The sequence below is a fragment of the Globicephala melas genome, chromosome 6 (genome assembly GCF_963455315.2).
Source record: "Globicephala melas chromosome 6, mGloMel1.2, whole genome shotgun sequence".
NCBI classification, from domain to species: domain Eukaryota; kingdom Metazoa; phylum Chordata; class Mammalia; order Artiodactyla; family Delphinidae; genus Globicephala; species Globicephala melas.
The window spans coordinates 22,813,955-22,831,553 of NC_083319.1; the positions used below are offsets into that span (position 1 = coordinate 22,813,955).

General features: G+C 40.5%; 1 protein-coding gene across 6 annotated transcripts in view; it reads left to right on the top strand.

The window, feature by feature from the left end:
• Positions 1-17,599, top strand: part of LPAR1 (lysophosphatidic acid receptor 1) — a 169,582-nt gene that overhangs the window by 66,531 nt on the left and 85,452 nt on the right. For all 6 annotated transcript variants that reach the window (XM_060300630.2, XM_060300632.1, XM_030859033.2 and 3 more), the window contains one exon: positions 12,077-12,236. In XM_060300630.2, the coding sequence (XP_060156613.1) occupies positions 12,192-12,236 (45 nt within the window). In that variant the 5' untranslated portion in view covers positions 12,077-12,191. Of the gene's footprint in view, positions 1-12,076; positions 12,237-17,599 lie in introns of those variants that run through there.

The following is a 17,599-nucleotide window of genomic DNA, read 5'->3' on the forward strand; positions in this document are numbered from 1 at the left end:
TCTGCCTTATGGCAAGGTGATTCATATATATATATATTCTTTTTCATATTCATTTCTATTATGGTTTATCACAGGATATTGAATACAGTTCCGTGTGCTATACAGTGGGACCTTGTTGTGTACCCATTCTATATGTAATAGTTTGCATCTGCTAATCCCAAACTCCCACTCCATCCTTCCCTCCATGCCCCCCAACTTGGCAACCACAAGTCTGAGGTACAGTTTTAAACGGCTCTTCTTCAATTCAGGCCCTCAGAATGGATTTTCATTTACTCTCTGAAAAGAACTTGAAATTTAAGCTACTGGAAACCTTAAGTAATGGAAGATGCCTCTGTCCACAGACTCCTTTGCTGTTAGTTTTTTCCTTTTTTTAATATATTTATTTATCTTTGGCTGCATTGGGTCCTCGTTGCTGCGCATGGGCTTTCTCTAGTTGCAGCGAGCGGGGGCTACTCTTCGTTGCGGTGCGTGGGCTTCTCATTGCGGTGGCTCCTCGTTGTGGAGCACGGGCTCTAGGCACACGGGCTTCAGGAGTTGTGGCTCACGGGCTCAGTAGTTGTGGCTCACGGGCTCTAGAACGCAGGCTCAGTAGTTGTGGCACAGGGGCTTAGTTGCTCCATGGCATGTGGGATCTTCCTGGACCAGGGCTCAAACCTGTGTCACCTGCATAGGCAGGTGGATTCTTAACGACTGCGCCACCAGGGAAACCCTCCTTTGCTGTTGTTTACTGTTATTCTGGGCTGAATACTTTTCTTATCACAGCTGTAGACTTATGCATTCTGGCCAGCTATTTTGACACTTTGCCCCCATCCGCATTTGCTTTCCCTTTTTCCCTCTTTCCCTTCCCCTTACACCCTTCTATTCTAAGTAATCTGGGAATTACTTCTGATTTTAAAACATGCGCTTGCTCTTAGAAGGAACTATCCCCCAAGACTCCTCCATTGGCTCTGGTTGGAAGAGTCTAGCTCAGCCTGAGGGTTGGTTATAAAGTTGTAATCTCCTTGTCCTGAAACGTGTGGACTGCAGCCGCTCCAGCATGGCTCAGAGGCTCGCTCCATGAACACTCCTCAGTAGAAACGTATCAGCCCTATCTATGCTTCCACTTTCTTGCGTGGAACTCTTGATTACCGTTAGTCTTTTCAGGACTCTGGCTCTGGGTCCCTGTACAGCTGGCTGAGTCAAGGCATGCAGATACTAAAGAGATCAGGAGTTTAGACACTGTGGGCCTTGGGTAATGGAAAGAAACAGGGTGGTAGTAAGTAAAGAGTAATTCTTATTCAAAGAGTAATTCTTTTAATTGTCCTGTCTTTCAAGAGGATTTTCTCAGTCTTTTGAGTTGACTTCTCTTCCTTTGTTCTCATCACCTAGTTCTTGTTGCTCTCTCCCTTATGATTGAGCACCATTCTTTTATTTTTTTTTGAACTTAGAGGATGTGTTTCTCTTTTGGCCAATTTCTGACCCATTATTCCTAAACTTCAGATTTCCCCCATTTTCTAAATAATATAGCACAAAGTAGCTTGAGCTTGAAACTGTAAATAGAGTACGGCCAATACATCCTTGGACCTAGTAGTGACAACTGTTCTGAGATTTTTCTGAAAATTGTGTTTTTACCATTCCTGGTTATTTTGACAAGTTTCAGGATAGCATCGCTCCCCAGCAGGAACACTTTCCAAAAGGGAAAACTGTATGTCTGTCAATACAGTCTTTGAAATCCAAACAGTGAGTTTATTTAAATACGTTTTGGCCAGTTCCTTCCATCTGTAGAATCCTGAACTCTGAACTGTTAAAATACGTGTAAAACAGTGCGACTGTGGTGCTTGTGTTTCTTTTGTGCAGGCAGCGCGCAAGCAGGATGGTCTAGCTGTACTCCTGCCCTTGAATGCATTAGCTGAGTGCCACGTGGAAAGAACGGTAGACTTTTAGGCCAAATGTAGGTCTGATTGAAAAGCTGGAGAAGCAAATGGAAAAACTGATCCTATATGTGGAAAAGGAAAGATTTTTAAGAGCATGAAATATACTGTCTTCAGTGAGTATATTGAAGCAAGATCTTGGGTCTGATCCTTTGAAGAAGAAAACTGCTGCTGCCATAGGTAGAAGGTGGTATTTTAAAACAAAACATGAGGAAATTATTTGGTCTCTCAAGTGCTTTTCTGACTTCCTTGTTCTAAATCTGCATGTGAAGCAAATGGACTCTGAAAGTGATCACAGCTTTCTTCATCCCAGCTGGACCATTTGCCTCCCTGGTTTTATGGGAAGCAGTGGTAAGGATAGGAAGCTCAGATAAAAAAGTGTAGCACTGCCATCCCTTTGTCACCCATTTCCCCTTTCGCTCTTTAAATTTGGCCTGAAATTCCTCTTTTAGCAACTTTAGAAATAAAACAGTATTGATTGACTCTCAAAAGGTGAAGAATGTTTTCTTTCTGCTTGCGATTTCCTGGAGTTTTTATCTTCGTTTATTACAGTGACATGCATTTCAGTCATATAGCTTTTCTTTCAGTAGTTATAATAGCTGCATTTTTTGGTCACCGTTATTATCACAGATATCCTTGGTTTACATGGATTGAGAAGAAGCTCATGCCGAGGCTTTCCTGAGCACATTAATTGGATTTGACACATGGTTACATTACATTACATCCATTTGACACATGGATGCATTATGTCATCAAGTGGAGATTTCAGGGTGAAATAAATCCTGATTATATTTAATACACGTGCCTTGTTCTTGCTATTGCAGGTAAATGACACCTTGGCCGAATGTATACTTTTTGAGTCATTCTATATTTCTGACAAAATAATGAAAATTGCTTCTGTGTCTCGTCATCTGTTGTGGCCAAGCTGATGACTGTGTCCAGCCTAAGTTTTTCCCTTTGTGATTTGATTTTTCCCCACTTTGTTTTTTAATGGGAATTCTTTTAGCTCTTGAAGTTTAGTTATTTAACAAACCTGCCTTTTAACTGTGGTAACATATAAATGACATGTAATTTACCATCTTGATGGTTTTCAAGTTCAGTAGTGCTAAGTATATTTACATTGTTGTGAAACAGATCTTCAGAATTCTCTTCATCTTGCAAAACGGAATCTCTCTACCTATTAAACAATTCCCTGTTCCTAAACAATTCCCTGTTCCCTCCTCCCCCAGCCCCTGGCAACTACCATTCTACGTACTGTCTTCTATGAATTTGATTGCGATAAGCACCTCATATAAGTGGAATCACAAAGTATTTGTCTTTTTGTCACTGGCTTATTTCACTTAGCATAATGTCCTCATGGTTCACCCATGTTGTAATATGTGTCAGAATTTCCTTCTTCTTTAAGACTGAATAATATTCAATTGCATGCATATACTACGTTTTGTTTATCCATTCCATCTGTCCATGGGTTGCTTCCACCTTTTTGTCTATCATGAATAATGTTGCTATGAACATGGGTGTACAAATCTCTCTTTGAGACCTTGCTTTCAATTCTTTTGGGTATATATGCCCAGCAGTGGAATTGCTGGATAATATGATAATTCTATTTTTATTTTATTTATTTATTTTTTCAATTTAATTTTATTTTTTAACATCTTTATTGGAGTATAATTGCTTTACAAGGGTGTTAGTTTCTGTTTTATAACAAAGTGAATCAGTTATACATATACATATGTCCCCATATCTCTTCCCTCTTGCATCTCCCTCCCTCCCACCCTCCCTATCCCACCCCTCTAGGTGGTCACAAAGCACCGAGCTGATCTCCCTGTGCTATGCGGCTGCTTCCCACTAGCTATCTGTTTTACGTTTGGTAGTGTATATGTCCATGCCACTCTCTCACTTCGTCCCAGCTTACCCTTCCCCCTCCCTGTGTCCTCAAGTCCATTTTCTAGTAGGTCTGCTTCTTCATTCCCGTCTTGCCCCTAGGTTCTTCTGATAATTTTTTTTCTTTTCTTTTTTTTTTTAGATGCTATATATATGTGTTAGCATACAGTATTTGTTTTTCTCTTTCTGACTTACTTCACTCTGTATGACAGTCTCTAGGTCCATCCACCTTACTACAGATAACTCAGTTTCATTCCCTTTAATGGCTGAGTAATATTCTGTTGTATATATGTGCCACATCTTCTTTATCCATTCATCTGTTGATGGACACCAGTTGATTCCATGTCCTGGCTATTGTAAAAAGAGCTGCAATGAACATTTTGGTACATGACTCTTTTTGAATTATGGTTTTCTCAGGGTATATGCCCAGTAGTGGGATTGCTGGGTCGTATGGTAGTTCTATTTTTAGTTTTTTAAGGAACCTCCATACTGTTCTCCATAGTGGCTGTATCAATTTACATTCCCACCAACAGTGCAAGAGGGTTCCCTTTTCTCCACACCCTCTCCATCATTTATTGTTTGTAGATTTTTTGATGATGGCCATTCTGGATAATTCTATTTTTAAGTTTTTGAGGAACTGCCATTCTGATTTGCGTAGGAGCTGAACCATTTTACATTCCCACTGGCAGTACATAGAGATTCCAGTTTCTTCACATACTTGTTTATTTTGTTAGCAACCATTCTAATGGATGTGAGGTGTTATCTCATTGTGGTTTTGATATGTATTTCCCTAGCTATTAGTGATGTTGACTATCTTTTCAGGTGCTTTTTGGCCATTTGAATATCTTTGGAGAAATATTTATTCAAGTCTTTTAATTTTTAGTTCGGTTGTTTGATTTTGTTGAATTTTCTTTATATGTTCTGGATATCAATTCCTTTTTAGATCTATAACTTGCAAATATTTTCTCCCATTCCATGGATTATCTTTTCACTCTTTTTTTTTTTTTTTTGCTGTACGCGGGCCTCTCACTGTTGCGGCCTCTCCCGTTGCTGAGCACAGGGTCCGGACCCGCAGGCTCAGCGGCCATGGCTCACGGGCCCAGCCGCTCCGTGGCATGTGGGATCTTCCCGGACCGGGGCAGAAACCCGTGTCCCCTGCATCGGCAGGCGGACTCTCAACCACTGCGCCACCAGGGAAGCCCCTTTTCACTCTTGATTGTGTTTTTGTGCACAGAAGTTTTAAGTTTTGATTTAGTGCATTTTATCTATTTTTTCTTTGATTGTGTTCTTTAAGCCTAAGAACTTATAATCTTTTAGGAAAAGTTTACTTTTATTGTTAAATAACTTCCGTTCCATTTGTTCTTCCAGGGGTACCAATTATTCTTATATTGAATCTCTATTTTCTGTGCTCCACAGCCATAATTTCTAATCAGTCTAGTAACTATGTTGAGTATAAGCACGTGTGACTCTTCTTAAGCTTGTCTTCCGTGGCGTTAGCTTGGTTTTCTGTAGTGGCACTTCTGCCTGTTGTAGTTTTAAATACATTTTTAGTTTCGGCAGTGATCTTTTTTTGCTTTATTTTTAAATCAGCGTTAAAATGATTTAAATGTTCAAATGTTTGAAATTTAAAGTGTCAAATAGCTATATGAGGCTTTCTAAGGAAAAGGAATTCTTTTCTCTTTCCCTGCCATTTACCTTCCCCATAGCTACCATTTTCAGTTGGTTTAGCTGCTTCATTGGGTATTTGCATTGCATCACTAAGACTTGTACTTTTTGATACATCAGTTTCAAGTATTGATAGACATCCTTCGTGGAGGATGTGCTGCATGCATACTCCCCTCCTGTACCTCTTCATCCTGATATAGTTAGGTCGTGATTTTGATCAGACCATATTCAGTATTAGTGTTATTATGACCTTGTTAATGTCATTCACAGTGGAGCCATTTAGAATTCAGGTAGAATTCTATGGATCCTTTTCTTTTTCTGTAAATTCTTCTCCTTTAAATTTTAATTATTCTTCTTACGTTTTCTTCGTCTTCTTCTTATGTTTGCTTATTATTTTTCTGTGTGCTTATTATTTTATTCTATGTGCTTAGGATTCTACGTGCTCATTCAGTCGCAAACTCTGTCAGTTCTAGAAATATCTCAACATACCCAGACAGATGGTTATTCTGCAAACGTACTTTGTGAGTCCACTTACCTGTCATCCAGCGATGTCCTTTCACAAGTAGGCCAGGTATTCCCTTTAGTTTTCTCCTGAATCGAGCTCCTGTTCCTGCATCCCATGCCTTCATTTTGATTAGTTTCCTCCCTGTTTTGCAAAGGACATCCTGCAATAAGATTGTAGGCTGTAAATCACTTTCTTCATTGTCCATTGTCTTCTAGCTTCTAGATTGCTGTTGAGAAATGCAGGGACTTTCTGGTGGCTAATCCTTTGTTTATGAGCCCCCCCATCACTTTCTGATCAGTTACAGGAATTAAAAAAAACATCTTGTGTTTAAAAAAATCATGATAATGTGCTTACCGTGGGCATATTAAAATCGATGCAGGTGGGCAGGTATGCATCAGTGGACCCTTACAGTCAACAAACTTAGGACTTGTCACTTTAGGCAATGTTTTGAGTTTGTTGTTTGATCCTCCCCCCGCCCCCGTTCCATTTCCTTTATTTTTTTTTTATTCTGGAATTGCTTTTATTTGGCGATTAGATCTCCTGGATTAGTCCTCTAGCTTTCTCATTCTTACTGTTCTATTTTCCTTCACGTTGTTTTTTGGCTGTACATTTTGGGCAAGTTTCTTAACTTTATATTCCAGTCCTTCTCCTGCACTTCCACTGATTGGTTTTTAAGTCTCCTGTTTGTTGTTTGAATGGGTGCAATATCTTCTTCCTGATGTTACTGTCGTTAAGGTCTTTTCATCTACTCAGATTCAAGAGAAGAATCTTCCAGTCTCAGGCTTTAGATATAAGGCTGGCTTCAGATGCTTAAGATAAATAAATAGATAAATAGAAATAGAGAAATACTGAGAAAGACAGGCTATAGCTCTGACCTTCCTCTATCACGTCATCTTGTCCGTCCAGGCTTGAGGTTGAGAGTTTCTTCTGTTTGGTTTCTGCTGAACTCTATAGAGTAGAGAGCTCTCTGAAGAAGGATACACACATTTCAAGTCTGAAATTTTTTCCTGTCTGATCTAAATGGCTCTATTTATGTGTAACACTTTCTAAAATTTTGAGGGTCAATGTGTCCATTCCTGGTTTCAGCATTGATGGCTGCTTTCCTCCTTTAGTACTTTGTGTTCATCTGTTCTGTTTTGAGAATGGAAGCTTTGAAATCTTTAGTCATGTAGGCCCCACCCAAAGCTCTGGTTTATCTTCTGCTTCAGTAATACCATTTTCTGCTTTTTCATTCTGTTTTCTACTTGATCGACTGCCTTCATTCCAGTTCATAATTCATAATTTTTTTGTTAATGCCGACTCATTTCTGATCTCATGTTTTTCTAAAGTTCTCTTTTATGTAGTATACCTATTTCTTAAGTAAATATTTGCTCTGATTCTATAGTCTTCCTTCTCTGGAGCCCCATGATATTTTTCATTTGCCTGGTGGATTTGGATTTTTCTGTCTCTTATCCTCAGAGAATGAAGTCTATGCATATTCAGTATCAGGTATTACCCTGCACTCTTTCTAGAGACTGAAATGAGTCACTGTTTGACTCAAGTCCAGATGAAGGAAAAAGGTTAGCTTTATAGTAGATAAATTTGCCGGTTAGAAATTCATCTTCCTATGAGGCCTAGGAAAAAAGCCAGCATCGGCTCCAGAAGTGATCGAAGGGAACATTTGCCTCAGAACCAGAGACTTTTTTTTAAGGTATTTGGTGTGGCACTCAGTAATTAGCAAGATCATTGTCACTTGGCATGGCTGCCCATATCAGAAAGCCAGCTGGTAGTGCTTTCTTCCCACATATTTTCTGGGCCAGTCATTATGGCCACATGTAAATTAGAAGTAAATACAGCCAGAGATTACTTGCTCAGTTGGAGCCATGAACCCCTTTTAAGGAGCTGAGTGTATTTTAAATGTACTCCAACACTCCCTGGCTTAGTTCACTCCAGCCGTCATCCCTCTGAACAGGGAGCATCATTGTGAGTCTATTGGGGTCTCATTTACTTATTTTCTGTCCACCTAATTACAGTTTCACATGAAGGGAATGTTGAGCCTTAAATGTTCTCCAACCTTCCATATTGATTCTTTCCAGTTTATTTCTGGAAGTTTAAGCAATAGCTGGGATCCATCTGTGGCTTGATTCAGGGTTGATTGATCAATGTAGGGTTGATTCAGGATATTTCATTTTCTTATATTCAATTGGTTATTTTCCGTTAATCTAGCACAGAACCATGAGCCTATGTAGCTTTCTTACTTGTAAATGGTATTTTATCTATCCATTTTTAAAAATATTATTTTTTTAAATTGAAGTATAGTTGATTTACAATGTTGTGTTAGTTTCAGGTGTACAACAAAGTGATTCAGTTATATATACATGCATATCTATTTCTTTCAGATTCTTTTCCCTTATGGGTTATTAAAAATATTGAGTAGAGTTCCCTGTGCTGTACAGTAGGCCCTTGTTGGTTACCTATTTTATGTGTGTGTGTGTATATATATATATATATATATATACATTTCGAACTATAGGGAGGGATTTTGAGGTAATTCATACCCAAAGACTGTAAGATGGATGAATGGGCAAGTCAACAGGTGACAAAGCTCATATTCTGCAAGTGAGTGGCATTAGATGTAGTTTTGCAGTTTTGAGAAGAATGATATAGATTAGAAGGCATGCCTAGAATGGAAAGTGGGGACAACTAGGGAAGAAGGGAAGGGGCAATAGTGACGGCCAAGGGCACCTGCGGTTAATGGAGCTGACTCACACTGCTTTGTGGTTTCCTGTACCTGGAGCTCAAGCAAAGGAAGTAGAGAGTTACGGTGAGGGCAGGCTATAAGAATTGCAGGGCAGGTATCTAAATACTTGGAAGAGTTCAAATAGGGATGAATTTCTTTAAAAATTCCGTGCAACTCTGTAGTTAGCAGTCTGGGGCTCTGGGAAAGCAGGACACAAGATGTCAAAGTAATCCAGCTTACTTGGCCAGAGACTGAATGGCATCATTATTTAGGATATTGTCTTTTTTGTCATCACATCTCTTCCCCCATGATTTGTACAGTTTTGTAAATAGGCTGGGAAGTAAATAGGTTTCATGAATGTAATTTTAAGACATTGCTCCCTGAGAGAGCTATTTTATACCCTTTGAGGTAGTATTGCTTAGCTCTTATATTTTAAGAGTTAAGTAACCATATCCCATCTTACAAAAGGCTCTTATAATGTAAGAATAAGTTCAACATACACTTTTATGAATCTTCTAGTGTTATACACTATTATCTCAGAAATAAAGATCTCTTCGTCTGAAAAAAAAAGGTTTAACAAAAGCATCAAAACTCGGTATGTCTTAGATGCTTTAGGGGAAGACAGTTAATGTTCTTCTTCAAAATATGAAACTAACAATCTGTACTATCTACTATGTAGCTCAGGCATGTGTCACATAAATCAAAACTAGGGGCACATCATGAAAGTTTTATATGGATGAGAGCAGCCCAAGGTGCTCTCTTTCAGGGTTTGGGGAAATAGTTACTCTGCAGAACGTCTGACTTGCATCCTGCTTCCTGAAGGACTTTATGAAATTTTTGCTTAAAAAATCTCCAAGCACTTTCTCACTGTTAATTTTTGTACACTTGGAGGGTTCGTCTATGGAAAGGCCCTGGGGTGGGTCCTTGTTCAGGTCTCTGCTCCATCATTTCCTGACCACATGACTGGGAACAATGCATTGGGTTTCTCACCTATGAAATGAGTTAACAATATCTGCCTTAAACTGTATGTGAAATGATTGTGCCAGTGCTCAGCATCTAGTAGGTGTTCATTAAATCTCAGTCTCCTGCCCCTCCCCCTTTTGCTGTCAGCAGTGATGCCATATGGCATATTTGTCACATCCATTTCGATATCCCTTTCCCGACTGCAGGCTGGGTGCCCAGCATTCACCTTTTGGGCAGCTCTGTGTACTCTGATTATTGAAAATATTTTATGATTTTATCGCTTAATGATTTAGCTCGGCAGAAGTGATATTGGGCCAGCACACAGAGCGTGAGTCTTTTAGAATAGAATCTCACTTGCCTGCTTGTTTTGCTTTTTGGTTATCATTGTTTATATATTATATAATATATTTATATATTCATCTGTCCACTCCACATATAATAGAGCAAGAAGATGTGAATTGTCAATATGTGAGAAGGAAAAAGGAAAAATACAAAAGTAGAGGTGGCACAACATGGTACCAGAAATAAGTTCAGTAGGAAAGAGTGCACCATAGGGCCCTGTAATTTTCCCAGGGTAGGCTCGGCTCTCTGGCACCCCTCATGAAAGAGGAAATACACTCTGTGGATGTGTGCCTTTCTCCTGGGCTGTTACTTAAAATCACAGTGTGATAAACAGCAGGTATTTTTCCCTCTAAAACTGGGACTGAGGAGAACATCACTGTTGTCTTAGGGCAGCTATGGAATTTTGTGTGGAATGTTAGACCAAAATGTGGCTTGACAGCTTTACTTCTTATCTATTAATAAAAATAGTCACTCTGGGGCTTCCCTGGTGGCGCAGTGGTTGAGAGTCCGCCTGCCGATGCAGGGGACACGGGTTCGTGCCCCGGTGCGGGGAGATCCCACATGCCGCGGAGCGGCTGGGCCCGTGAGCCATGGCCGCTGAGCCTGCGCGTCCGGAGCCTGTGCTCCGCAACGGGAGAGGCCACGGCAGTGAGAGGCCCGCGTACCGCAAAAAAAAAAAAAACAAAAGTCACTCTAACAGAAAGGTAGAGGAAGAAAATAGGAAGGTGCCACAGTTCTAAACAACTAAAACCTAAAGTGATTAAAACTACAGTATGAAGGCTAATACACAGAGACAGGATAAAAATCAGAATGTAAGGTTCAGAAATCAGAATGTAAGTTGCTGCCAAACCGTGATTGTTTCTTAGGAAACAGTTCTTCTGAGGTTATGTGACTTGCTCAGCGTAATCCAGCTCATAGAAAATAGTGCCAGAGGATTTGGCAAAGACTTGGGTTAAATATCCAACTCTGCCATTACTTAACTGCTCAAGACTTGGATCTTGTGATCCTGGTTCATAACTTTTACTATTATGAAGAGTATCCTTTGCCGATAGTTTGGAAGTATTCCAGTGTTATCTTGCATGCTGCTGAAACCAGAAAGTATATTTACAGACAAAAGCTCCCTGCGGGCAGGGGCAGGCTCCATTTTATTCATTGTGCCCTTAGTTCACTGTAGATGCTTCATAAATATCTTTTGAATAAAAGAAAGAACATTGTAAGATGGTATGAAACCAACCTAAAAATGAAAATTTTTCTTAAAATGAATGTATTTTCTTAAATTCTTAACCTGGAAAAAGGTCCCCTTCTGGACTAAATTGCAATGTGGAAATTATCGCATAGGTCTAGCATCCTCTCTCTAAGGGTGTCGAGAGGAATTGAGAAATGTACTCGTCCTCATACGTGTGGAAGTCTGGTTTACAAAGCCCCCCCCTCCCCCAATCCAAGTACTTCACTTTTTCTTGTGACCGACTCATGTCTATCACTTTGGGGCGTCTTGCCTTTCTTTAATCCTGAAAGTGGTAACAAGTTCCCTAAAGAAATGTAAACATGGAACACATTCACTTATGTCTCATCTGGGACTTGCTCGCTGCTCTAGGGCTGGTTCTGCCGTTAATGAAGAGTAAGGTTCCAGTCATCTCTCTTCTCCAACCCACAGGGTTTTTCATCTGCTAATGGGCAGGGTTGAACTGGGTGTCTCTAAGACCCTTGATACTATTATTCTTTTTGCCCTTTGTCTATAAACTGTCAGCTCTTAATTGTGAGTCACTCAATTCCTTTGTTATTTAATGACAGGATGGCTCTTCCCTCTGCCCACTCTCCCTGTCTTCACAACTTGAAATCACCTGCCCAAAACATCTAGCTATCATACCAAGTTGGAGTCAGACTTATGAAAATACATCAACTGATTTGGATGAGTGGTACAGAAGTCCTCCCGTGAGATGTTAGATGCTCCCTCCCGGGTTCCTCTTTTCATTAAGCTGGTAGTTGGCATTTGGTATAGGGGATTTTTCACTTCCCGTGGCCAAAGGTACTTCACTCGCATATGCTAGTCCTCTGAGGCTGACGGTGGGTTTTCCTATCCTTTTCCAGGTACACAGTTGCTCCTAGCATGACCGTGATCTGATCAGCAACCACGAGAATCTGACTCCCGTGTGGGGTGCCTTAGCGCTGGGGCCTGGTCACCGCCCACAACTCCAGAGCTGCCATGGCTGCTGCCTCTACGTCCACCCCTGTCATTTCACAGCCCCAGGTATGTGATTCAAACCTGCATAGGTTTGGGCTAATCATAGTTTTGTTGAGTATTTCAATTGAATTTCAGAAAGTGTGTTTGACTTTGGAGATCATGTGTCTCCTTTGAAGTATCATTTGGTGGGGGATTTTTTGAAGAGTATTTTTGTGAGGGAGGTGCTTATGGTTTCCAGTGCCTAGGGTGTCTGGCTGTTACCGTAGGCATCAAACTCCAAATCGAGACAGTCAGTAGTAAATCCTGCTGTTGGCTTTTTTAGGGTTTATTTTGGAACAGATCTAATCTTTTTTTTTGGCTGCGTTGGGTCTTCATTGCTGTACGTGGGCGTTCTCTAGTTGCGGCGAGTGGGGGCTAGTCTTCCTTGCAGTGCGTGGGCTTCTCATTGCGGTGACTTCTCTTGTTACGGAGCACGTGCTCTAGATGTGTGGGCTTCAGTAGTTGCAGCACGCGGGCTCAGTAGTTGTGGCACATGGGCTCAGTAGTTGTGGCTCGTGGGCTCTAGAGTTGTGGTGCACAGGGCTTAGTTGCTCCACAGCATGTGGGATCTTCCCAGACCAGGGATGGAACCCATGTCCCCTGCATTGGCAGGCGGATTCTTAACCACTGCGCCACCAGGGAAGTCCAGAACAGATCTAATCTTACAACAAGTTTTCTGAATGTTGTCTTGATGTCCTCCTCCTATAATGATGATTATTTTGTCTTGACCTGTTCTAGTAACTTTGAGAAGAAAATGCAATTCCAGAAACTTCTGAACCACAGTAATATGAGTTACTTTTTCTGTCCAGTGAAGAACAGTCACATGACAAGAACATTTTTCTCACTGTTTTACAGTCTGATCTATTCAAGTATTAACTGGACTCTTTCAGTTTCAGCAGGCAGCATGGTATAGTGGGGAAACAGACTTTGGAGTCATTAGGCCTGTGCTCACATCTCAATTGCTGGATAAGGTGCCTTAGTCATGCTAACCTCCCACAGCTTCCATTTCTTCTCATGTAATCATCTTTCACAGCATGCTTATGGGGATTAAAGGAGAGAAGCTATGCAAAGCATGTAGTACTCAACAAGTGTGGTTTCCCACTTGCTCTTCCTTTGTCTTCGTCTCTTCCTTTTGGACTGTGACCTCTGATCGCATTCATGAGAATCACTTCTACGTCAAGGTTGAAGAAAAAAGTACACCTTTGAGAAAAAGCCATATTGATTGAAATTTGAATCATTATGATACAAAATATTGTTCCATACTTTTTTTTCTTTGTATCATTTTGCAGGCTAAATTTTGTATATATTTCTTTTTTTTAATTGAATACAAGTTTTATATGATATGGGAGCCTTCATAAGGAAATGAAGATCTGAAGAAACAGACGTATGTATTTTTATGCTGGGTGGGGTTTTATTGTTTTTTTTTTAATTTTTTTTATTTAAGTACAGTTGATTTACAGTATTATGTTAGCTTCAGGTGTACAACAAAGTGATTCAGTTATACATATATATAGAGAGAGCGTGTCTGTGTGTATATATATATATTTTTTTCAGATTCTTTTCCCTTATAGGTTATTACAAAATATTGAGTAGAGTTCCCTGTGCTATACAGTAGGTCCTTGCTATATATATTTCAGGTAGGCGTGTGTGTGTGTAAAGAAGGGGACGGAGGGAAAGGAAGGAGAGGGAGAAAGGAGGAAGGAGCATTTCCACTTTATTTACTATAAATGCTTTTCTTCTCTGAAAGACCTTGGAATTTTATCACATGGATAGTCGTTGCTGTTCCTTAACATTATAAAGTTTGTATATCATTTTCCAGGATGTTTAGTGTTATCACCATCATGTGTATTTCTGTTTTCTGGTAAATGGATCATTGTCTTTTCAACACCTCATTTACTTTGGGTGTTTGGTTTCCATTCCCCTTAGTAGTGTTCTTGGTGCCCGAGAGAGACATGGTAAATGGGTAAAAAGATTTACTGCCTGTTACCGGAGGTCACCATTTCAAAGTCCACTGCACCTGTTCCCTTGCAATGACTATTCTTAGCCTTTTGTGGAGTGAGTTAGGCCCTAGTACAGGTTTTCTAGACAGGTCGTTTCAGCATCCCAGTCTCACCGCTCTCTTTTGTCAGCATTTCCAACAGCATCATCTTATCTACACGTCTTCCCTCTTACACAAGCTACTATCAGCCGGTGAGTAATATAAATATTTTTAAATGACTCATTTAATGAAAACGTTTAGCACTGCCCTAGGTAGAAAGAGGTCATATTTAGTATAAACACTTGGGGAAATATATACTCTTGTAAAGTCTCTGTGGGAAAGTAAATTGGTCCAGTCACTCTGGAAAGTAATTTGACAGTATCTGTTAAAATTATAGACCTTTGCACATGCCCTGTTCCCATCTTGGTACCTATGTTAGAAACATGTGAGTCCAAGGAGATGTGCAGGAAGATATTCATTGACACATTCGTTGAAGGCCAAGAAGTACAAAACTTTCTAATATTCAATAGTAGGAGGACTTAATCAAGTTGGTCACGTTGATATGATTTTAATACTGCAGTTAAATGATGGATATCTGTCTATCTCAGCACAACTCTGTCTCCTCAAGATATCTCGTGGAGGGAAAAGAAAGCAAGATGCAGAATGATACTTACAGGAAGATATCATTAAAACTGTGAAACAAAACCATATGTTTTTAGGGATAAACATATGGTACATTAATGTAAATGTGTATAGTGAAAAGTCTGTAACACACATTGCCAACGGGAAAGAGATTGTCCCCAAGAGGGCAAAAATTGGATCTTGGGAGATGAAAAATCCCTCCAGAGCTTAACCTTGCCTGATGAAATCCTATTCCTTAATTTCTCCTTAGGGAGAATTTGAATTTAATTAAAATTTCCTCCTTGAGCATCACCAATAGAAAAAAAAAAGTTAAGAAACACTAGTCTAGAAGGATACACAAAGCTCTTCAGTCACATTGCCTAGGTTCAAATCCTGGCTCCAGTATTTCGTAACTGAGCCTGTTGGGGGAGAGGAGAAAAGGTATCCACTCTCTCAGTGCCTTGGTTTCCTCATCTGCAAAATGAACATCATCATGAAAAAGCCGACTTCATAGGGTGGTTTTAGGGTTGAAAGGAGATCATGTGTGTAGAGCTTAGAACAGTATCTGACATATTGCTCAATACATCTCAGTATTGTTCAGCAAGCACTGTGGCAGGCCTAGGGATGCAAGAATAAATAAGATAAAGAAGGCTTTTGCCCTGTCAGAGTTGATAAATGTAGTGGGAAATACACAGATAGGGAAACAAAAAATTAGACTGCTGTGTCACAAATGCTATGATACAGGAAGAATGGGTGCTCTGTGGATAAAGTGGAACACCAGAAAAGATGTGTAGAATCAGGGGAGGGGCCTCTCGAAGGAAGACTGCCAGGCTGGGAGCTTGTGAATGAGGATGAGTTATTCTGGTAAGGGAGAGGAGACAGCCCGTGTGAATGTCAGGCGTCCCAAGGTGAGAGCTCACAGCATTTGCATGTGAGTTCAGGGGTGGTTGCCGTATACTGGGGTATGAGGTTGTGAGCAGTGATGTCTAGAGCCAGCTCTGCCCGCTTACAAGATCTGACTGTTCAACTTTAAAAGGAATTTCGTGAGCCAGTTGACTTCATGCTTATAGCCTGAAATCAGCCAGGGTGGAGTATTTACACCACAGAAATTGGCAAACACAGGCCCTCATTCCTGAGCACCCATTGTTAAATACTTATCGGCGTACTTAAGGTTGTAGAAAAGGTAGATGTTTCAGGTTACAAAGTTGGAGAAGGTTTTGCAGGGTCTCGGAAGCCAAATGAAGGTATTTAACATTAACCTCAAACAAGCCTGGGTAGCTCGTGTGTCTTAGAGCTGGGTTCAGACCTTGACTATTAACAACTGTGTTGAAGCAATTAATTAAAGAATCTCAACCAGAGAAGTGAGTCCCATGATTCTCACCATGTGTTGGGAGCAGTAGTAGCTTCTGATAGTTGGGGGAACTCAAGCCCTCTCGGAAGGAGTCGGCTGTAAGCTGGGGTGTTAGGTCACAGAGAGAGGCAGCTTACCCTTCCGGAGAGATGCAGCTCATTGGGTCGCTTGGTTCCCAGGATCCTTTCGCCCATGATGAGCATCTTGATTATATGTCAACTCTTCACATGTAATTTGTGCAGTCAGATTTTAATCCGAGGCTGATTTGCCCTTGCTCCCAAGCCTGTATTCATTGTAGTCTCTCCTATTATCAAGTTTTCCCCAGGTTCAGAGAAGGTAAAAGTAATTTAAATACAGCATCTCCTTAGGCAAGGCGTAATAAGCTGTTCACTCAATCAGCTTCACCCGGTATTGTCTGGCACATCAACTTGCATTCTTTTAGAGTGAATTCAGGGACCTGTGCAAAGATAAACCCACATTCAAGTGTGAAAGGCCTGACAATCCTTTCCTAAGACAAAAACAACAATTTTTAAAAAAAGCTTTTGGTTTTGTTTGGTACTCTATTCATTTGGTAACAAAGAGCATTTTTCTAATCAAGGCTGCCTATTACTAGATATAAACTAATTAATATGAACAAAATAGCTGGTGATTGTTTCCAACAATAATAGGGAAGAAAGGTTCATTGTCACTCTTGCTGGAATTGCTGTTTAGTCAGTGAAAGATACGCCTGGTGCTTTGAAGTGGGACAAGTTTGTATTCCCTGCTTGACTCCTGCCTAGACTGTAAGATGGATTTTTGTTTGCTCATGCTGAGAGAGACAGCACCTTGTTCTGAAGCTAGATGAATACTGAGGCGAAACTGGGCTAGCAGCAGCAGGAAGACTGTTTGTCCCTGCTTTGTTGTTCTGCTAGTCCAGATAAAGAGCACCCAAAGGAAGCTCTGGAGATGTTTGCAGACAGGAACATGCTCATCCTTTGGTTAAACGAATGCGCTCTTACCCTGCGGGGATGGGAGAATGTAGGGGATGGAGGTAGAATAGGTAACCAATGACCATTTTCTGTTTCTAGAATGCTGTTTAGCAGGACTTTAACGGTGGTTCATCCAGTTACTGTGGGTGGAGTATGGATTAAAAGTTTTATTTTCTTTTTGAATGGAGGGGTCAATAGTTCAATCCATGAATGGGTGGTTTGGGCTCTCTCAAACCGACCGGTATTAGAGATCAGAAGAGGTGTTTAAGAACTTCAAAGGCGTTCGGATCTCACACCTGTGATTCCAGTAAGGAAGGAATCTTTGCCATCAGTATTTTACAAGGTATTTCATTCTTTCTCATTTGCTAAGTGGCTGTCTTGGTTTCAAGCCAAGGAAACGAAGATATTTTGATCCCTTCAAGTGATGTCCCGTAGCTTTCATTAAAGATGTGAATTTGGATAGATGCTTAAT